The sequence below is a fragment of the Grampus griseus genome, assembly GCF_964374135.1.
Source record: "Grampus griseus genome assembly, chromosome: 7".
Lineage (NCBI taxonomy): Eukaryota > Metazoa > Chordata > Mammalia > Artiodactyla > Delphinidae > Grampus > Grampus griseus.
Window position 1 is genome coordinate 37,004,290 of NC_139001.1, and position 24,032 is coordinate 37,028,321.

The window sequence follows — 24,032 nt, forward strand, 5'->3', positions numbered from 1 at the left end:
GGAGGGTTTTGTTTCTGTCTATATCACCTCGTTTTCATCATAAGGGTCTTAGATATCTGCATTCCACTATTCCTTCCACTGTGAAGGGTAAGTATAATGGAGGGTAAAGACATTTTTTCAGGCTATTGTAGTACCACTGGAAACCTACCTTCAAATGAGCTCATGTGTCTTCCCAAGCGCCCAGTTTTAAACCTAGGGAGAAATATCATCATATCTGGTCCATGGAAATATCATACCCTGTAAGATATTTTTTATATAGTAACTCATTTTCATTATCATTCCTTTTTCAATTAATTCACAATAAAAGAGAACAATAAAAGTGTTGTTTCATATCTTTACTCTCTCAGTAATGTGCAACATGAACATAATAGTGTTAAGAAGTCAGAAATAACTTAACACAGTTGCTATAGAAGATGTTTATATTTGCAAAATTTCAACAATGATCTTCCCTAGGTTCCCCCAAATTAGCATATTTGTTAACCAAATTAATTAAGAAGCTTTTCAAAATAAAAGCAATGTTTTAAATAGATATATTTTCATAACCATAGAACATTTAGTTCTGTTGGAGGTAACAAACATATTACACTCAAGTACTTTCTGAAGATATTAGGGTAAAAATGATCTGGATGCAATTATAAATGTACCCTAATTAGTCATTTGCTTCTTTTGTGTGTATGTTTTTCTGCATGTGTTAAAATTATATCATAGATACTTTGTAATCGGTTAGTCCTTAAATCATCACAGTGTTATCTGACCCACAGAATTTATATCAGCTCAAGGTGATGATATGATATTGTTTGAACAATGTCTTTAAATTTAAATTTAGTGCTCAATTAAATGCAATGAAAGTCAAGACCTCCTAGCTGCCCATGTGTGTAATAGAAAATGAATGCTAAGATTCCCAGTTAGGAAGAATGAGACCTTCCTATAAATCACAACCTTGAAATTTCATAACTGAATATCGTTGTCACATCAAAATCCTAATTTCAACAGAGTTTTCATGGTGTTTCAGAGTACCACATAAGTGGGTATAAATTCACTTAAGATCAACTTTTCCACTGAAAAGTAAACAACTACAGAAAACTTTCTAAAAATTGATTTTATTTAATAAATATTTTAAAGAGTTCACTAACTGAAGACTTTGCTGATCTTCCCAGAAATTCTGATCAGTTGTTTATCCTTCATTCACTTTTATTTCTACTGTGATTCTTAGGAATTTGTCTAATCTATATTTAATCTATTAAAACATCTATGCATGATAAATGTGGCTTCCTTCAATTATAAGCTGTTACGATTTCCAAATTAAATGATAAAGGTAGAGAAGTAAAATTAAACACAGCAACAGGTTATAGTGAAGTGCTCTTTAGAATTTCAGATGAACAAATTTGTCCCAAAATGATAAAGTAATAAGTTACTAAATGAATAATGCAACACAGAATAGATTTCAACAGCATCTCAATCTCTCTCTCCCGTCCCCACCTCTCTCAGTCCTTCTCTTTTGCTCTCTCTCTCTCTCTCTCCCTCTCTGTCTCTCTCTCTCTATCTCTGTCTCTCGCTTGCTCTCTCACACACACACACACATACACACACTTCCGCCCACATCCATACGTGAGTGTGTACACACATCTCAGAATTTTAAAACACTGCTACTAAAGATTTTAACTTAGATAAATTAACTATGTTAAAATACTGACATTGTGAAAATATCTGTTTATGTCCAATACCCCAGAGAGGGCATCTTTCTGTGAACTTCTAAAAAGCTTAAAGAAAGAAAACCAGAAGGAGAAACCAGAGTCCTTGGCAGGAAGCCTGGGTGAAGGCGTGGCTGCCACTCAGGGTCACAGCTTCCCATTGTCCTCGCTGCTCTCCTTCTCCTCTATGGCCTCCAGGCTGCGCTTGCTCTTGGCCTCGGCACCACTGCTGGGGGCTTTACTAAGGCCACAAGACAAGCACGCCAGCTGGATCTGCTTCATGTTCTCTATAGCTTCATTCTTGGCATTCTTCAACAGATCTCCTTGGCCCTACAAACAGGCAGAAATAGACACCAAAGAAGAATGTTATGGGCCAGGCAGATCCTAAGTGACATCACTCTATATCCTTCATGCTGTTGCTCAGTGAGGAAACAGACTCAGACCGGAGAGCCCACTTTTCCAACATCCTTTCCTTGCATTATTGAGGGTCTTTGCTCTTTAAGTCAAGGACCTCAACCTGAGCCTTCCCCATTGTCTCTGTAGTTGCTGGGAGCCTCTGGAGATTTCCTATAGGAGGGAACACCGTCTGGGGACCCTTATCTGAATGTACCAAGGACAATCAGCCCTTCCATCACCAGGGTTCGAGACTGCACACTGCTGTAACGCCTAACCCACCCAGCCCAGCATTCCTAGGCTTGGGAGAAAACAAGGGAAGAAGCTCTTCCTCAAAGAACTGAAAATTAAATCATCTTCTCAGTGTAAAAGAGCTTACAAAGCAAATCTCTGTAAAGTAAACCACACACCCTTATGCTTGGTAAGCTGGTTTGTAGTATATTGGGTCATCGCTACAGCCTGCCTTTTGATAAGTTCCTATTTACCCATGTTCTTATCTATTATCCTGAGGACAATGTTCCCATCTGGCTGATGGAGAGAGGCTCCAGAGGCTTAGTGTGTCAATCAAAACAAAAAAGCAAACGAGGATCACAGGAAATCATCAGTTGTCAGTTATATCAGAGTCTGAGAAAGATCTTTTCCAATTATTTTTTTTCTTATTTTAGGTCATTGTTATAATTATCAAGTGTATATGCTGACACTAGCCCAAGGGGCTGAAGGAGTAAGTGTGGGGAAGCCAGAACATGTTTCCGGTGTGTACAGACAAAAGAGAAAGGAGTTCCGTCTCTCCCCTCCATTCTCATGACAATGCCTGAGAGTGTGACCTTGAAACTGGAGGTTACACGAGCTGCTGGAGAGTTCCTCTACAAAGCAGAGACTTCGAGAAAAGGTAAGTCACCTATTTTATGCAAGGTACTTCATCATACACTGTCTGATCTCTTTAATTTGATGAAAGCTTTTACTTTAGGATGTATGAGGACCCTAAAATTAAAAATGCATTGCATTAAAAATGCCTTGGAATATTTCTTTCCTCAAAATCTGTACAAGCACTTGCCAATTCTATCTTATGTCATAAAATCCTTCAAACAACAGCCTTTAAATATATGGGATGAATAAGTACAACTTGGCCTAATACTTTTGTTAAGGTGAACTTACCTCCAAGTACCTCAATCATGGATTGGGATTTTAGAAGTAAACTTGGAAGTTGTATAGTTTAGCCTTCTCATGAGGAGAAAAGAAGCTGAGCCTGATGAGGTGACATGACTGACCCAAGGTCACAGCTGGTTAATGACTGAGCTGGGACTTAAGTCCAGGTCTTCTGCCTCTCGGTTCAGTGCCCTGTTCCACACACCATGTTTATAATTTAGACTAAAACTAGAGACTAGAGAATGAACACTCTTTCAGATAGAGATGGACTTTCTAAGAGAAAAATATGCACGACACAAGCAGAACTTGGGGAGTATAGGCATAATGAGTCCCCTCTGGACGTTAAAAAAAGTCACATCCAGGCTTCCCAGGTGGCGCAGTGGTCGAGAGTCCGCCTGCCGATGCAGGGGACACGGGTTCGTGCCCCGGTCCGGGAAGATCCCACATGCCGCGGAGCAGCTGGGCCCGTGAGCCACGGCCACTGAGCCTGCGCGTCCGGAGCCTGTGCTCCGCAACGGGAGAGGCCACAACAGTGAGAGGCCCGCGTACCGCAAAAAAAAAAGTCACATCGACTTTGAAAAATGCAATTCTGAAGTGATAATGATAATAATACAGCATAGAAAGTGCTCACTCTCTGCAGGCATTCTTCTTCATACTTTACAAAGGTTCATTATTTGTCACAACATCCCCACAAAATAGGCTCTTTTCTTACTTTAAGTTTACAATGAAAACAGAGGTCCAGAGTGATCCTCCTTCCCAGACTCACACAGCTGCTAAGTGATGGAGCTGGGGTTGAAATAAAGTCCAGGAGTTGGCTCCAGAACCTGTAGTCTTAACCACTACATGATGTGGCATCCCTTCAAGGCAAACTGTGAACTCTCAACAAAGCACAGTAAAGCCTCCCAGTCATTGTCACCCATGGAAACAACACGGATAAAAAGACAATCATTAACCAGGTGGCACAGTCGGACAGAACTCAGAGATGGGATCTACAGAGTCAGGAAGATAAGATGCACCAACATTCGTTGGCAGGGACAAAAGTCAGAGTATCTTAGTTTTGCTTTTAGCTCCAACAATTTCCCCCTGGGCCATTTTATCTCCTGTAAAAATGATGAAAATATTCTTCCGTCTTCCTCACAGTTTTAAAGATTACAAAAAATGTTGAAAAGCTATTTGTTGGAAATAAAAACAAAAATAAACAAATGGGACCTAATGAAACTTCAAAGCTTTTGCACAGCAAAGGAAACCATAAACAAGATGAAAAGATAACCCTCAGAATGGGAGAAAATATTTGCAAATGAAGCAACTGACAAAGGATTAATCTCCAAAATTTACAAGCAGCTCATGCAGCTCAATATCCAAAAAAACAAACAACCCAATCCAAAAATGGGCAGAAAACCTAAATAGACATTTCTCCAAAGAAGATATACAGATTGCCAACAAACACATGAAAGAATGCTCAACATCACTAATCATTGGAGAAATGCAAATCAAAACTACAATGAGATATCATCTCACACCAGTCAGAATGGCCATCATCAAAAAATCTAGAAATAATAAATGCTGGAGAGGGTGTGGAGAAAAGGGAACCCTCTTGCCCTGTTGGTGGGAATGTAAATTGATACAGCCACTATGGAGAACAGTATGGAGGTTGGTTTAAAAACTACAAATAGAACTACCATATGACCCAGCAATCCCACTACTGGGCATATACCCTGAGAAAACCATAATTCAAAAAGAGTCATGTACCAAAATGTTCATTGCAGCTCTATTTACAATAGCCAGGACATGAAAGCAACCTAAGTGTCCATCAACAGATGAATGGTTAAAGAAGATGTGGCACATATATACAGTGGAATATTACTCAGCCATAAAAAGAAATGAAATTGAGTTATTTGTAGTAAGGTGGATGGACCTAGAGTGTGTCATACAGAGTGAAGTAAGTCAGAAAGAGAAAAACAAATACCGTATGCTAACACACATATATGGAATCTAAAAAAAAAATAAAAAATGGTCATGAAGAACGTAGGGGCAAGAATAAAGACACTGACCTACTAGAGAATGGACTTGAGGATATGGGGAGGGGGAAGGGTAAGCTGGGACAAAGTGAGGGAGTGGCATGGACTTATATACACTACCAAACGTAAAATAGCTAGCTAGTGGGAAGCAGCCGCATAGCACAGGGAGATCAGCTCAGTGCTTTGTGACCAGCTAGAGGGGTGGGATAGGGAGGGTGGGAGAGACAGAGACACAGGAGGGAAGAGGTATGGGGACATATGTATATGTATAACTGATTCACTTTGTTATAAAGCAGAAACTAACACACCATTGTAAAGCAATTATACTCCAATAAAGATGTTTTCAAAAAAAGAAAGAAAGAAAAGCTATTTGTGATTTAAATAATCACAAGTAAACTATGCTCTAAGGTGATATGAAAAGCAATTAACATACTCTATTACTAAAATAAGTATCTTGATAGTGTGCATATTTTAATATAAATTTTACTAACTTGTTTAAAATGCATCTACAAGAGTCTGTTTTTACAGAGATATGTGTATTGCTACTGCTTTTACAAGCACAAAGATTCCTTTAAAAATACTGTATTAATAAACAGATTATACCCACACTCATTTTCAGAGTATTACTTTTAAGTGCTCCCTTTTCTTTTAGTGTTAAAATTTTCATCAGGCATTCTTAAAGCATAAAAAAAGCAAAATTGGCATCTTCCCTAATTGCAAGAGAGGAGTAAAACATGCAAAAATATCAGGCTTGATACTACTAATGAATAATGCTCTCACGTCACTTTTCCTGCAGCAGGTTATAAAACGTATCTAATTAATCAGCCAGAATATCATCTCATCGGTTCTGAGAGGTGGCATCCAGGCCTAAATGTCAGACTGTGTCAGTTTTGGTAAATAGAAGTCAGTCTCTCTAGAAAACAAAGGCCAATTGGAGAAGACAGTTTGTGCCAGTGCACAAAAACAAAGGACATCATCTCCTGATAACCAGGAGACAACACGCCCTGGCTGCATGATACAGGCAGAAAAAAAATTGGAAAAGAAATTAAGCTATTAACTAACAGAAGAATTAAAAATGAAAGACTAAATTATGAAGAGTTTCCATCGAAACACTGTTGTAAAAATGTTGTTTTCAATATTTTTTTTAAGAAGGAGGCATAGAGGTCATCTTTCTGTTCTGTGGTTAAACTCCTTGAGTCTTATGGATTAAGTTAGCAGAAGCAGAAAAGACTCATTCTAGGCAAAATTGTAAAGAGGGTGAAGTTTATTGTTAACAACCCCATCTTGGCATTCTTTTTCCGGGCTGACTTTTTCCCACCATGCTTGCAGTGATTTCCGCTGACCAACTAGCATCTCTCTCTCTACTCCGTTACACTCCCTCTCAAAATCCTCCTACCTAGCCAGCTTATACCACATCTCCTCCCTCAAAACGCCTCTGTCCTGTGTATCATTTCCCACAAGACCTATTAGGTACTCAGATCAGCTAAACCACTTAAAGGTTGGTGTGTAGTATGTATTTAAGGAGTAATATAACAGGGCATTTCTAAAGAATATGCTCAGAAATTCTCCTCAAACAGAGGTCTTGGGAGAGAGGCAGAAAGGAGAGAAGCCCAAGAGAATTCATTTTACTTGGTGGTATATAAATTGTAACATCTCCTGGGAAAATAAATCTGGGATTGTTACGGCCTGGAATGTAAAATTAATGGACAATTTGACCACTGAATACTCAACTTGAAAGAAATGTCAAGCTGTTGCCAACATTTCAATATACTAGCAATCTCATGGGAATTTTTATTTTCTCTCCTCTGGTACTAGGGATGCTTCAGGGGGAAAAAAATGAGAAGGACTGCTTTAATCCAAAGAAAAGTAAGAGTAATAGAAAGCATCTCAGGCAGACTTATGCTGATGGGACAACAGGATTATCAAAAGTATCAACAGCAATGACTACCAATTCAGCCTCCACAGTTATTTGACTTCCAAATGTCACAGTCCATGGAAATCCCAACACATTTAAAAAGTAACACGGGCCTAGCCGCTCCGCGGCATGTGGGATCCTCCCAGACCGGGGCACGAACCCGTGTCCCCTGCATCGGCAGGCGGACTCTCAACCACTGCACCACCGGGGAAGCCCACTACAGAGATTTTTGAACCTAAAAATTAGTAATGATTAATGAATTTTTTTAAAAGGAGACATTAAGCATTCATAACCAAATCCTTCCAACGTCATTAAACTGCAATTAAAATAAATCATCTAGAAATCAAGAAATATCTGATGCAATGAGATTGTAAATGGGACTGATATACATACCATACCACCACAATTTTTATTATTACTCATAAATTATTACTGACAATAATATGCTATCACAACACTAAACAGAGGCTAACACTTTGAACACTTAATATACTAAATGTAAACCAATTTGCACATATTATCTCATCATATCAAAACCATAAAAGGGGCTAGAATTCTAAATGTGAGTTATCTATTTGTTATATATTTGTAAGTTATTTAATAACTATATTTTATAATCTATCAAAAGACATTCAGAATTTGTGTTATTCCTGTTCTTACTAAGAAATGCAGTTTCCTTCTATAGTTTGAAAATAGTGTTGGCTACAATCTGTCAGAGTAACTTTCAAAAGACATTGACATCCATGGCTCTTAAAATACCCATTTTTCCCATGAACTGCCCTATCCCTTGTGATATTAGTGTATGAAAGAGTGGTCAAACATCATAACTAGTGTCCTTGTCACGTGTGAAGGAAATGTGTGGGTTGTCTCAGAGTACACCACAAATATTTAAAGCAGCTAATTGAGACTCTGGGAATGGAAATGCCCTCACATATATACAACTACGCATATAAACAAATGCAACTCTGTCACCGGGCAGGCGTGTATGGGTATTTTTCAGCACACACTCAACGGCTGACTAATTCCCCTGAAATTCGTCCCATATGAGCATCCACACCCACAGCTAGAGCCACCCCTGGATAATACTGCAACAAAAGTCCGCCACAGACAGCATGGTGGTATTAGCACCGCTTTATTTGTTCCAGCTCCATTTGGTGGACATGACCATGTTGTGGTGAGCTGTGTACTACCACCGTATTAACAGTTCAAAAAGCATGCTTTTGGGGAATCTCTGTATTATCTAAAGGGGGTAAATGTTTTGCTCCAAAGAGGTAGAAACAACTATTACAATGTCCTTCATTTGAGAAATTAAAATAGCAAATCAAAAATGTGTTGATGTCATGACAGATACATTTCTCTTGATGTTAGATTACTGGAATATTGGGTAAAACTATGCAAAGATGGCCTGGGATCCTTGCTCTCCAGAATGAAAGCCTAGTTTTGTAGGGAATGTATACAACATGTTAGCAAGAGTTACAGGCACAAAGATGTAGCCATTAGGGAAATTATGTACAAAATACCTCAACTGCACAAAAATAGAAGTTCTCATTGCCTAAAGTTATTAAAACTCAGATTTATTATTTTTCAAGACCTTGTCCACCAAATATTTCAACTGCATTCTACTCACCACTTAAGAAGTTGAATTTTTACTCTATGAACTTTCAAGAAATATGGATGAATAGTTGTAGAGCGGTTCTGGTCTAAGAGTACTGACTTATTGGAGCTTCTTATGTTACTCTTCTCCTGAAACTCTGAACTCAAAACAAAGGAAAAGACACTACCTTTCAAATCTTTATCACATAATGCAATTAAACTATTTCATTTTTATAGGAACAAAAAGTGAATTACATTGGACATGTTTACCTGAGCCATTAGATTTTATACCCTTTATAAAGTTAAGTTTTTTAAGTTAGTTTTATGACTGATACATTTTAGTATTGGTCAGAAACTCCAATTAATCAGATATCTCTGAAGATTATGGAAAGAGAACATAAGTAAATATTTTTAATATCTGAGAATCTAGATCTGAAGGAAGAATAATTTACAAAATGTAGAAGATACTTCAAAGAAATTTTAAGAATAATTCAATGCCAACAAGACCACACAACATTACAGAATAAAGCAGAATGACATGTTTAATAAGCACAGCCATACAAAAGGCTCTAAAAAAATATGAAGTCATACTCTATTAAAATTCAACATAATGAAAATTATGTTTGAAAGTTAAATTTGAAAGCATACGTTTTAAGACCTGACAAATAAGATTTTCTTTTTCCACAAGTCTTTCTCAAATAACATCCTGCTTTGTTACAATACCTTTCTCATCAGGAAATCTTGACTGACTTGAGTGTTGACAGAATGAAGGACCCTATTTACTTTAAAATGGTAATTAACTGCATCTTAAGCAGAAAGCCTTTGTATTAACCATGTTTTTTAAAAATAGTTTTTAATATAGAGGAGACCATTATTGTGTCCCTGTGTGTGTGTGTGTGTATAATACTATATGTAAATAAAGTAGTTTAATAGTATTTAAATACTAATCACTAATAATAATATAATTGCATCACTTTAACAGAATAAAATATAAAAATTGTATGATCATTTCAATAGTTGCATAAAAAGCATTTGACAAAATTCAACATCTTTTTATGATAAAAACTCTCAACAAAGTGAGTATATAAGGAATGTACCCCAACATAAAAAAGGACATATATGACAAGCCCACAGGTAACACCACACTCGACAGTGAAAGGCTGAAAGCTTTTCCTCTAAGATCAGGAACAAGACAAGAGTGCCATAAGAGTGCCCATTCTCACTATTTCTATTCAGCATAGTACTGGAAGTCCTAGCCAGAGGAATTAGGCAAGAAAAATAAATAAAAGATATCCAAACTGGACAGGAAGAAGTAAAATGATGACCCAATCTTATATATAGAAAACCCTAAAGACTCCATCAAAAAAAACTGTTAGAACTAATAAATGAATTCAGTAAAGTTGTAGGATAAAAAATCAACATACAAAAAAAATCAGTTGTGTTTCTATACACTAATAACAAACTATCAGAAAAAGAAATAAATAAAACAATCCCATTTATATTAGCACCAAAAATAATAAAATATTTAGGAATAAATTTAACATAGGAGGTGAGAGATCTGTACACTGAAAATTACAAGGCACTGATGAAAGAAATTAAACACAAATAAATGGGAAGATATCCCATGTTCATGGATCAGAAGAATTAATATTATTAAGATGTTCATACTACCCAAAGCCATCCATAGATTCAGTGCAATCCCTATCAAAACTCCAATGGCATTTTTCACAAGAAAAGAAAAACAATCCTAAAATTCTTATGGAACAACAAAAGACCCCAGATTGCCAAAGCAATCCTGAGAGAGAAGAACAAAGTTGGAGGCATCATACATCCTGATTTCAAACTATATTACAAAACTAATCAAAACAGTATGGTACTGGAGTAGAAACAGACATGTAGACCAATGGAACAAAACTGAGAGACTAGAAATAAACACATACATATATGGTCAACTAATATTTGACAAAGGAGCCAAGAATGTTCAATGGGGAAAAGATAGTCTTTTCAATAAATGGTGCTAGGAAAACTGGGTATTCACATACAAAAGAATAAATTGAGGCCTTATATTACACCATTCACAAAAATTAACTCAAAATGGATTAAAGACTTAAATGTAAGACCTGAAATAATAAAATTACTAGCAAAAAAATAGGAAAAAAAACTTGACATTGATCTTGGCAATGATTTTTTTAATATAACACCAAAAGCACAAGGAAAAAAAAAGCAAAAATAAACAAGTGGGACTACAACAAACTAAAAAGCTTCTTCACAGCAAAAGAAACAAAGAAGGAGATGAAAAGGCAACCTATGGAACTGGAGAAAATATTTGCAAACCGTATATCTGATAAGAGGTTAATATCTAAAATACATAAGGAACTCAATATGCATGTAATAACTCAAAATATATAACAGCTCAATAGCAAAAAACAATCTGACTAAAAAATTGGCAAAGATATGAATAGACATTTTTCCAAAGAAGATATACAAATGGACAACAGGTACATGAAAAGGTGCTCAATATCAACATCAAAACCACAATGAAATATCACCTCACCCCTGTTAGAATGGGTTTTACCAAAAAGACAAGAGGTAATAAGATTGGCAATGATGTGGAAAAAAGGGAACCCTTGCACATTGTTGGTGGTAAAGTAAATTGGTACGGTCATATACAAAAACAGTGTGGAGGTTCCCCCCAAATGAAAAATAGAGCTACTATATGATCCAGCAATTCCACTTCTGGGAATATATCCAAAGGAAATGAAATTAGGATCTCAAAGAGAGACCTGCACCCCCATGTTTAATGCAGCATTATTTACAATAGCCACAACATGGAAATAATCTCAGTGTCCACCAAACTAATGAATGGATAAAGAAGATGTAATATATATATATGGAGATTTTATATATATATATATATATATATATATATGTGTGTGTGTGTGTGTAAAATGGAATATTATTCAGCCATGAGAAAGAAGTTAATCCTACCATTTTCAACAACATAGATAAATTTTGAGGGCATTATACTAAGTGAGACAAGCACACAGAGAAAGACTATATGTGGAATCTCAAAAAACCGAATTAATAGAAACAGAGTAGGTTGGTAGTTGCCAGGGGCTGGGGGGTCGGGGGAAATGGGTGAAGGTGGTAAATGGGTACAAGCTTCCAGTAACAAGATGAATAAGTTCTGGAGATCTAATATACAGCATGGTGACTATAGTTAACAATACTGTTTTGTATACTTGAAAGTTGCTAAGAGAGTAGATCTTAAAAGTTCTCACCATCAAACAAAACGTAACTACATGAGGTAATGGATTTGTTAACTAGCCTTACTGCGGTAACCATCTCATAATATATACATATATCAAATCATCACCCTGAACACCTTAAGTTTACATAATGTTATATGTCAATTATATCTCAATAAAGCTGAAAAAATAATAATATAATAATAATACAAAATTAATAATAATCAAGTAACAAGAGTGCTGATGACAGGTAGTATTGATGGGTAACACCTGAATTCATCAATAAAACCTATTGCATTGAGATGCTTTTGTTGACCAGATCATAAAAAGAAGTATAGGGGCTTCCCTGGTGGCGCAGTGGTTGAGGGTCCGCCTGCTAATGCAGGGGACACGGGTTCGTGCCCTGGTCCGGGAGGATCCCACGTGCTGCGGAGCGGCTGGGCCCGTGAGCCATGGCCACTGGGTCTGTGCGTCCGGAGCCCGTGCCCCGCAATGGGAGAGGCCACAGCAGTGAGAGGCCCGTGTACCGCAAAGAAAAAAGAAAAAAAAAAGAAGTATGGAATTTAATGTCTCCAATTCCCACTTATTGTCCCTACTGTATCCTGTTCTAAGCTATGGATATACGAACTGCTTTTTCTCTTTGATTTAGGAACACTGGTGGTCTTTGTTAGCTATCAGTTAGGACTTGGGTCTTCATTTTTGTCTTATTCACCTATCAATACATCAAGCAAATATTTATTAAACATCTACCATATGCCAGACTTTGTCTTCACCTGTGGTTGTCAACCCTATCAAAACCAAGATCCTTTAAAACAAATATTTTGTAAGGCTTCCTTTATTATTCTAAAATTAAAGTCATAAATAATATAACCTAGCTATATACATTATTAAAAATTAAGTAAATGTAGTATCCTAGCTATAATATAAGGAGAAATAAGAATAGTCATTTAAAATAAAATAATATGTATTTCAATATGTAAATGCCCAGGCAGGCACACAAGAAACCATAATGAAGTAGACAAATGCCTGTACTTACTTAATATGAATTCATTTAAATTTAAAACAGAGATAAGATCAGATGCCTTTCCACACACACAAGATACAGGAAAATGACAATGCAGATGTACTACAAAGACACTAGTATAAAAACAAATAATGGCTACTGACCAGACTTATTTACATACAATAAAAGAAGGAAGGAAATAACCTTAATTAAGATAGGGATAATATGTCAAGACGAGTACAGAGTCTCACCATGGAGAAAAAGTCTGATAATCCCACAAGTGAGGAAGTAAGTAAAGTCCATACACCCCACCAAATTTGCCAAATCTTCAAAAGTAGCTCAAAGGGCATTTTCCTTGTGGCTGACAATATCAGCTTCTACTTCGCAGGATACTGTGGGATGCTTATCATGGATTATCAATAATAAAGTATCATATTAAAACGAATATCTCACTTCAGTTTGTTCCAGTATTACTGTATAGCAATTATACAATCAGGTGGACAGAATACCCAGAGGAAATACATTATTCAATAATTTGGAAACAATGTCTTTATTCATTTAGGCTTCCCTCTCAGTAACTACCTTTTCCTCATGTACTGGGCCTTTCACATAACTTCTTGTTAAATAAACATCATTTACAAAAGTACTCTGATTTGTATTTTAGAGGGTGTAGTCAAGCAGGACTTGAGAAAGTCTTGCAGGACATAGGGCAGTTCTTCATTACGTTGCACCATCCTGCACAGTGCAGGACGGCCAGCATTCCTGGCCAGTCCCACTAAATGGCAGGAGAATCCCCCCAAGTCACCTCTACAATGTTCCAAAACACCCTCTAGGGGTCAGTACTGTGCCCATTAGGAACCATCAGGCTAGACTCTGGGGATAACACGGTGAGCACAGATCCCCTCCTGCCCACATAAAACTTAAGTCTAGTGAGGGACACAGGCAAAAATCAAAAAAAATCACAAAAAGAACGTTATGTCTAATCGCAAGTTGTGCTGTGTGCTTAAAGGAAAGGACTGTGATGCTGTGAGAATGGGTATTCTAGGGGATCAGTCAAGACTTCCTCATAAAAGCGACAACTGAACAACAATTTGAAAGATGGAGAAGCTTCTTCATCTTACAATCAGTGAAATACGATGTAAGGATCTTTTGATGCTCACCTTGAGTCCTCAATCCTTCTACAGTCTTACAGATACAGATATAGAGAGTATGGGAGAGTGTTCTGGAAGGATACTGCCTCTACGACATAGTACCAAAATAGTCTAATATATCCCATTTTTCCTCACATTTTATTTACTTAGAATTTACTTTGTTTCCTTGAAATTTATACTTGGGAAAAACCACTGAAAGTGGAAAATACTCAATAAAGTTTAATTTAGTGACAGTATCATTTTGTTCTGCTAAGTAAGAGTTCTTAGTAATTATTTCAAATTTTTGAAGTACAGCTATAATGTTTTCATAAATATATAGATGAAGAAATGGACTCAAGATAGCTAAATAAATACATTGCTCAAGTTCACACAGAAAATAAGTGTGAAGGAAATAACTAGTAACGCCTGCTTCCGAGACCAACAGATGCTTTTTCTTCACTGCATTATTTTTCTTTGTGTTTAGGTGTATTACATGCTATATTGCTCATGTCATCTAATAGGTCTTAGAAATGCAGAGAAGAAAAAAATAGCTTAAGACTTACTTGGTTTTAAAAAGAAAAATGCTTTGATAGACCCTCAAAAATGCTTTGATAGACTCACATAAATACTACTTTTGTGCTCATACTTTGATGTCTGACCTTTGCCTTCAATATGGGTACAGAGTTTGGAATAATTTAATAATTTTAATCTGAGCCAACTTTTCAGAAAACTGCAATACAAAAGCAATGATAGAAGATTCATGATTAGGGAAAGTGTGGAGAAGATGACTGGTTTTCATTTTAAAGACCTCATCATAAGCGCTTATAGATCAGATCCAAAAAAGAAGATTATAAGTGAATCAATCCATTACAAGTACCAGCTGAACTTTTTTTTTTTTTTTGGAGTATAATTGCTTTACAATGGTGTGTTAGTTTCTGCTGTACAATGAAGTGAAGCAGCTATATGTATACATATATCCCCTCCCTCTTGGACCTCCCTCCCACCCCCTCATCCCACCCATTTAGGTCATCACAGAGCACCAAGCTGAGCTCCCCGTGCTATACAGCAGGTTCCCACTAGCTATCTATTTTACACATGGTAGTGTACTTATGTCAAACCTTTCTGAAGAATGCTACAACGTAAAAACTCATCAGTTAGTTCTCAGATCCCCAGGATACTGATTCTCCTTGCAGTACTCATGAACCCTCAAAGTCACCCACATAAGATGGCTGCCCAGGATGGTACACACAAGTTGAGAGCAGAACCAGAACCCCAGGAGTGATGAAGGAATATATCTGATTCTAAGGATTCCACATTTCTGTCATACAATAACAATTTGGCCTAGAGGCTTTGAACTGTAACCATACTGCTATTCTACAGGTGAACATATAGTATGACCTGCACAATCAGACCACTTGGGTTCAAATCCACCAAGTGTTAGCTTTTTGACCTTGGGCAAGGTCATGCAATGCCTCCGTTTCCTCACCTATAAAATGACTATGATAATTGTACCCATCTCTAGGTTTAAAAGCAAGATTAAGAGAGATAATACGTGTGAGTCATATAGAACAATGGCTGGCATACATGGTAAACGCTAATGATTATTAGCTATTACTATCATTTTATAAACTGAAAATTTAAAGCTTTCAGTAAATGCAGTGTTTCACTATCAGTAACATTATATATATATATCAGTAATGTTATAGATATCTACTGTATTTTACCTTCTAAATTGTGAGGAAACATAAGCACTTTGAAGCTTAAAAAAGATAAGTTGGTAAAGTCAGGGGGAATAAACCATTGCTGAGAATAAAATTCAGGATTGATCACCCGTTAACCCTATGAAAAATCTCATAATGTTTAAAATAAAAAGAGTAACAATTGCATTGATGTGGGAACTTTCCTTGGGAAACCCCAGAACGTGTAATCTTCCCCCCTCCAAAAGTCTACTTTCTTATTTGTAATTTAGAAGTTACAACACTGTTCAGTGTAAAACACAGAAGCATTGCTCACTATTGGAATAAAAAGTTTTAAACAGCTGTTTCATTTAGGCCAGATGAGAAACTAAAAATGAACTGAAATCATCTGTCACCCAAAGAAATTCATGACAAACATTATCTTTTGTGACAGGACTGTTATATTTCTGAAGATACCATAAGATAGATTTCTGCCAGGGTACTCTGTTTAAGAAGCCATCTATCTGCTTTGGGCAAATGACTGTGAGCCTAATCCACTTACAGAAAATGTCAACAAAATTGCTTCAGCACCAGTGAGCTGAATAATAGAAAACCCCGAGCTAAATTCTAAAAATATGATCCAACTGCAGAAAGCTTTGTGAATTGAGGTGTTTGTGGTGATACTGGTATCCTGAGAATTCTCTTGCAGGCATTTTGACAAAAGAGCCATTCAAAAAAACAATAAGTCACTGCCTGTTGATTTCCCCCCTCTCTGCTCTTTCCTTCCCCATTATCGTGATCATCTGCCTCTATGTCAACAGATCTAATAAGAAAGGACAGAAGAGTGATATCAACCTTTAGCAAGGTGACAACGGTAATTAATTGCACTTCAGATGAAACTTTGGTAGTAGATGGTCATCATCACAAAAAATATATTGTTTAAAAGTTCTAGCATCTCAAAGTAACTTTCCCTGTGTAATGAATGACCCTGAAATCCAACTTCATACAACTATCTTGAGTGCCACAAGCCACATGCAGAACAAGCTTCTATAAAAACTTCTGCTTCACCAACTTGTGCTATTTCCATTTCAAAAAGATTATTTACAATGGCTTGAAGGATGTAGGATGCCTCAAACCCCAGAGCAGACAAAGGCTACAGGGATAGTTACTAATATTAGTTACTCGTTACTAATATTAGAAGGATATTTTAAAAAATCCATTCTGGAATTTACTTGGTAAGGTTTCACTTTAAGAAATTACTGATTGCATTGCCTAAATTATTGGCTACTTGATTCACCCAAAAAATAAATCTGCAAAGATGCCAGAATAAGAGTGTAGATGCAATAACAAAGGTCCAACATCAGGGTGAACTGATCACAAAATGGCTTCAGCTGCTTAATGGCCGCAGCGCTGAGACTTTCAGTAAGCAAGTGGTTTCTTGTGACATCTGGCCCTGTGTTGCACAACTCCAGGGGCTCCTTTCACACTGTCTTCTACGCGCACAGCATTCCCTGCAGCCCAAAGACAGACGTACTGCATCTGGTCTCGACATGTCCTTTCACCAAGGACACTTATTCTTTATTCTCTGCCAAATTATAATGCTTTTAAAAAGACTGAAACTGTCCCCTTTAGGAGTGCATCACGGCATGTGCAGAACTAGCCTACCCAGTGGCTCTATAGGCACCCATTTACACTGGCGTGACTTCTAGTTTCAGTGTTGGTTGCGATGGCCAAATAGCTATTAGCAAGGCATTGTCAAAGGGGCAACTGCCTTGTACTCTCCACCTTTTTTTTTTTTTTAATGAGGGTAAGGCAGCTATTAAATGAAATGGGCTACTTTTATTAACAGTTAAATCAAGCAGCAGCCAACTCAGCTCCCTCCACAGTGACTGTTTAGAGATTTAGTCATTAATGAGGTACTCACTGTTGGTGGCCCAAATCCAGTAGGGCATTTGGTAAAAGACTAGACTACTGTTACTCCAAGAAAATGTCAAGACCTGCTTTCCCTAATGTGAGACTCGCTCAAGTTTCAGATCTCAAACTCAAGCCATCCACAACACCAAACTATTAGCCACACATTTTCCTCATGCTTTATATGTTTGTTTTTAAAATTATGCTGCTCAAAAGTTAAAATAATAGCATCCAAGTTTCCATATTATGTCATGTTGGCTTAATCAACTTATCTACTGCTATCCATCTGTCTGTGTATACATCATCCTGAATACCTCAGTAGGCATATCATGAAAATAAGGACATGCTACGTAACCACTCTACTATCATTGCCCCCAACAAAGCTGACGTTTATTCAGTAATTTCATCTGACTGCGGTGCATATTAAATTGCCCAAATGTCCCAAAACAACTTTTACAGCTTTTCTAAAAGTCCAGAATCCATTCAAGTTTCCCACGTTCCTAGCATCTTTGGAAATAATGATCCAGCAATGTGGGTTAGAGCAAAATCACGAATGACAGGTGAGTGCACATGAAAACTCAACAGCAAGTTCACAGCAATAAGTACCACTTCCTTGAAAGACATACATTTATTACCTCAGCTTCACTCCTGTACACTTAGCGGAATACGCACCACGAAATCATCACATACACTTGTCAAAACATTTCTTCCGACTGTCAAATACCATCACTCTTATATTCTTATTTTTAAATCAACTTTATAAATATATACGCCTGGAAAAACTCACCATACATTCACCAAACCCATTCAATTTTGTGAATGTCAGGCTGCTCTTCCAAGGCAGGCCTCAGATTTCTTTCCAGAATAGATGACTGTGAAAATCAGACTATCAGAAACTTCAATTCCAATATTTCAGTAGCTGGTAGTTTTTTAGGCCTTAGCTAGGCAAACCAAAAATTTTTAGAGGAACTTTAAATTATCCCCATGAACACCATTTGCCAAGCCTTGCATGACCCTGTCCAAGTCCACAGACCCCTGCTAAAGAAAACGGTGTCAGGCTGACCTTGAGCTGGGACGGCTTTGCTCTGTGCTTTAAAAACCCATCTCCCCAGCCACAACTGGTTAAACCAAGCATCACACTGGCCCAAGAGCGGCCACTCAATGGGGGCCAGTGACCTATGACTCCAGGCAGCAATGACACCAATTAGTCAAACCAATCAGATGAAAGTGAGCCTGGGAAATTCAAAAAGCCTTAGTTGCTCACAGAAAGAGATGCTAGGAAACAGAGGGAAGAAAGAGAGAGCAGAGAGCTGAACTAAGGCTACAGCACTAGAGGGAAAATTCTGAATTCTTGCTCCTGAGAGAGGAAAAGATAACACAGTGCCTTAAAGCCTCCTTGATCTGTCATGATCTTCTAGCCGGAGGTTCTGTGAGTCTGTGGCTTCCCTTCTTCCCAGGAGATGCATTGCTTGCGTTGTCATTTATAGTCTCACCTGAGAAAAGCCTAAATGAGTCCCTGTTCCCTGTAACTCAGGCAAAAAAAAAACACCAAAGTCTACCAAAACAGAGTTTAAACCATGCTTTCATCCCAGCTAAGGCTTTCTAAGCTTCTTGTAGAGAAAACCAGAATCCGTCAAATAGATACAAAGGACAGGGATTGTGGCTGATGTCTGCAGTGCAAAGACAATTAACAAATTATGAATTGGCTGTGTGACCTTGGGACTATCATTAACTCCTGTTTCCTTTTCTATTAAACAAGAGGACTGGATGAGATGTTCTCTGAGTTCACCTTATATACCCAATGTCTATCATTTATTAATTAGGGCTCGATTTAAAAGGGCTGTGTTAAAATTCATTACCTCATTATTTTAAGTAAGAGAGACTGTCTCGTGGGAAAGAGACAAAGAAGCAGTGAAAGTGTCATGTTAGGGGAAGAACAGGGTGCTGTGGAAAACACGTGGCAAAGATCCTAACCTTGATAAGGCGGGAGGGACAGGAGAAGGCTCCACATCAGAAAAGGTACCCTGAAGGCCTGGCACCTGCGGTGAAGTGCCCAATGCAGTGTGTGAACAAAGGCTCCCGGGGAGCGGGGGTGACAGCAGAAGGGAAGGCCTGCATAACTGCTCAGCATGGCAGCCTAACTGGTACCACTGAGGGAAAAGTTCGGTGTGTCTGGGGTTGTGCCTGAAAGAGGAAGGTGATGAGAGGCCAAGCTGGATGGGAGGAGGTCACAAAGGGCTCCACAGGTGAAGTTAAGAAGTTTGCAGGACGAGCCATGGGAAACGTTGGAAGGGCTTTAAGTGCACAGAATGGCCATGACCAGACTTACGTTTAGAAAGGTCATCAAGCTGCTGTGCTTCAGAGGGGGGCAAGGGTATATGGAGAAGGAAAGATTTTTCACTAACCAGAGGATAAATAACTAAGGCCATAGCTACGGGGATGGAGATCTCTTAGGGAGATATTTAGGAGGCTGACCCAGCGATACTTGGTAATTGCTTAGAGATGGAGGTTTAGGGGAAAAAAATCAAGGATAACCCCAGGATTCTTGCTTGGATTGCTCTGAGTTGTCATTCGTTCATTCAAGTAGGGATAGCAGAGGTGTCGTGGAGGGCAGGCAGGAGATGTGGGTGGAGATGAGCACAGTTTGAGACACGCTGGCCTCGCTGTGGCTGAGAGACCCCCAGAGTGCAATGCCGGGTGGGTCCTTGGGAGGGATGTGTGGGGAGTGGAGGTCATTCAGGGATAGGAAGACACACTTGGACCAAAGATATACATGTGGGATTCAACAGCATAGAGGGGCAATAGAAACCATTAGCATGGACAGGATGACCCAGAAAGAGAGGATGGAGTAAGAGAAGAGAGCCTAGGCTAGAACCCTAAGAAACACCAGAATTTCAGAGAAGAGTAGAGGAGGGGTAACCTGCAAAAACCGCTGAGAAGAAAAAGCCAGAGATGTAAGAAGAAGGCCAGGAATGGCCAGAGGATGTCCCCCAAATCCAGGGAACCGGTGATGCCAGAAGGAGGGAGTGATCAGCCATGAAGAACGTTCCCAAGTAGTCAAGGGAGATAAGCTGAAACACATCCACAAGATTTCGTGACGAGAAGGTGACTGGTGACTCTGATGAGAACAATTTAATGGAGTGTCAGGGGAAGAAGACAGAGTAAAGTTGGCTAAGGGGTGCATGGGAGGTAAGGAAGTACACACAGCAAGTGTAAACAACCTTGTTAAGAAGTTTGGCAGCGCAGGCGAAGAGAGAGATAGGAAGTAAAGTAGCTGGAGGGGAGCTGAAAGTATTTATAAAAACCATTTTCTATGTGGAAACACGGTTAAGCTGAACAATGAATTGTGAAAGCAAAAAGACAAAACATGAAATGGAATAAAAGCCTCTACTTCTTGGACTGATTGTTGTTCTCACTTGATCTTCATGGTTCCTTCTCCTTATATCAGAGCCTGTTATTTGTATGAAGTGGGAAAGTTACCCAGCAATTAAACATGTAAAGCATACTAATTTAAATATATAAGTAAATCTACCTAAACTTAAAAGGAAAAAAGCAGGGATTGCACATGGTCTATGCATTTATAACTACCCCCAGAAAATGAAGTTCTCACATTGTCCACCAGGTGGCTCCCCTGTTTTGGGCTTAGGTAGGGAGCTCCGGTCTGTCCACAAAAAGCTTGTGTTCCAATGGTTAGAAACCACCTTCTAACACCATTTGGTTAATTCCTCTGCTTCCACGTAGATTTGCACCTCAATCATTCTACGTATGTAAGAGAGACCTCAAATAAATTCTGAAAACTTACTATGTCATAAAAAAATATCCATGTATCACCAACCGGTATATGCAAGCATTTTTAGATGGAAAATATCTTTCCCAGCAAAATCTGAATAGTCATGCCTCTTCAAAGACAAAAAAAAAAAAAAATCTGCCTACTTGCTTTCTCAATTTGGTGAAAGGAAAAAACACTAATTCTAAAATGTCCAATAAATTTGTTTTACATAACAATAAATGGGTTAAAATATCAATGCCTCTTTTTTTGCGGTACGCGGGCCTGTCACTGTTGTGGCCTCTCCCGTTGCGGAGCACAGGCTCCGGAAGCTCAGGCTCAGCAGCCATGGCTCACGGGCCCAGCCGCTCCGCGGCACGTGGGATCCTCCCGGACCGGGTCACGAACCCGTGTTCCCTGCATCGGCAGGCGGACTCTCAACCACTGCGCCACCAGGGAAGCTCTCAATGCCTCTTTTATGTATAAGGCAGTATCTTTATACTTGCTGTTTGGAGAATTTTAACATACACAACTTAATCTAATATGATGTAAAGCTCTCAGGTTTAAATAATCTGTTGATTGTTCTAAGACATAAAGATCTTTCCTCTACTTGATAGGGGTTATTAGCATGATTTAGCATTCAGGAAATGTTATCATTATGCATTTATGAATATTCACAATAAGCAAATTATGTGGGTTGAAGGGCAGTTGGAAAGGTCCACCCCCACAAAGATACTTCTCTTTGCCCCTCTCCCATCCTGCTGTACCTGAAACACCCACTAACACCAGAAATAACACAGGAAAGGGGAGGGAAAAGATTAGTTTTACAACTACCAGTGTACAAAGGGGTTAAACACACACACACACACACACACACACACACACACACACACACACCCCCCATACTAGCTAAAACCAGTTTCCCTCACTTGCCTATCTTTTAGGAGACAGTTCTAGCATTTTTAACTTGTTAATAGTATAGCATGAACGTCAGCACCTCAGGTTTGGAACCCAAATAAATGAGAGAAGCACTAAGGTAGGTGTGGCTCCCTCCACAGGGCCCCTTGGGAAATCCCCATGACCATCCCTGGGGACAGCACATCATGTTACTACTTATTTATCCCTCTTTCGTCATTTTCTGAGAAACTTGAAGAAAAAAAATCCGAAACATTAGCCACTGAGCAAAATCACCTCAGAAGGCCGGAATGCCCATGGGATATTTGGAGAATTGCAGAGGGATTGCCATGGCTGGAGCACAGGGGGAAAGTGAAGATGAATACTGTACAAGAAAAATAAATGCAGCATTAAGGTCATTAAGGAAAATAACCTACTTAACAAGGTAAAACAACCTCATCAGAGACAAATTAAAAGAACTGTATACACCCAGACAGGATCTTAAAACTTTGTTACCCTAGAGACTTGAGAAGCTGTATTCCTCTAAGGGAAATACCTGTTCGTTTCATAGAAGCATGTTTGTTGTGCTGCTTATGTAAAAATGTACGTCATGTCTGTTCAGAACAACTACTGACACAGTCTCACCACCTCCTAGCGGGATCCCCTGGGCCACTCTTCCTTACCCTTTATTTTTTTTTTATTGTAGTATAATTACTTTACAATGATGTGTTAGTTTCTGCTGTACCTTGAAGTGTATCAGCTCTATGTTTACATCTATCCCCTCCCTCTTGGACCTCCCTCCCACCAACCTCCCGTCCCACCCCTTTAGGTCGTCACAGAGCACCGAGCTGTGCTCCCTGTGCTGTACAGCAGGTTCCCACTAGCTATGTATTTTACACATGATAATGTATTTATGTCAAACCTAATCTCCCAATTCATCCCACCCTCCCCTTCCCCCGCCACCATGTCCACACGTCCGTTCTCTACGTCTGTGTTTCTATTACTGCCCTGCAAACATTACCTGCACCATTTTTCTACATTCCACATATACGTGTTAATATATGATATTTGTTTTTCTCTTTCTGACTTACCCTTTAACTTTCCATATTTATGTCTTGGAGCAGCCAGGCTGACACCTGCCAGAGGATGTTTCAGCACTGAGAGAAATCAATGGGTCCTGGCAGCCACCTCAGCTCCCTTCAAAGGGTGACCTTTAGGTGTGACAGCAAAAGCATATCCCCTTCCATAACATATTATTTTTTTTAATCCTCCGTTTCAGGTTGCACATTTTTAATAAAGTCTCCCACTAGTGTCAACTTCAAGGGTACTGAACCATCACAGCTGATTTCCTTCTTCTCTACCCACATTTCTGTCTCTTCTTTTTTCCCATGTACTTGGAAAAATGGAGCTTGGCTGTAGTGAAGTCGAGATTAGTTTTCTCGGCTGTGGAGGGTCCAAAGTCTGCTATGTTATTTCAAGGGAACAGTTTCCAACATTTCTCATCTCTATAAACCATAGGAGGTTTATTTTGTACAGTCAGGTGTTTTAAATAAAAAGGAAAAGAAAAATCTTAAAGATCCCCTAGTTACTATGGACAAACTGCTCATAAATATAAAAATGAACACTGTAAGAATGCAAAACCTCAATA

General features: G+C 38.5%; 1 protein-coding gene across 1 annotated transcript in view; it reads right to left on the reverse strand.

Annotated features, from left to right (window-relative positions):
• Positions 1–346: 346 nt before the first annotated feature.
• The window catches only part of PLCL1 (phospholipase C like 1 (inactive)), a 385,144-nt gene continuing 361,458 nt past the window's right edge, over positions 347–24,032 (reverse strand). Inside the window, exon 8 of the mRNA XM_082659029.1 lies at positions 347–2,021. Coding sequence (XP_082515155.1) covers positions 1,839–2,021 — 183 coding nt within the window. The 3' untranslated portion in view covers positions 347–1,838. The remainder of the gene's footprint in view (positions 2,022–24,032) is intronic.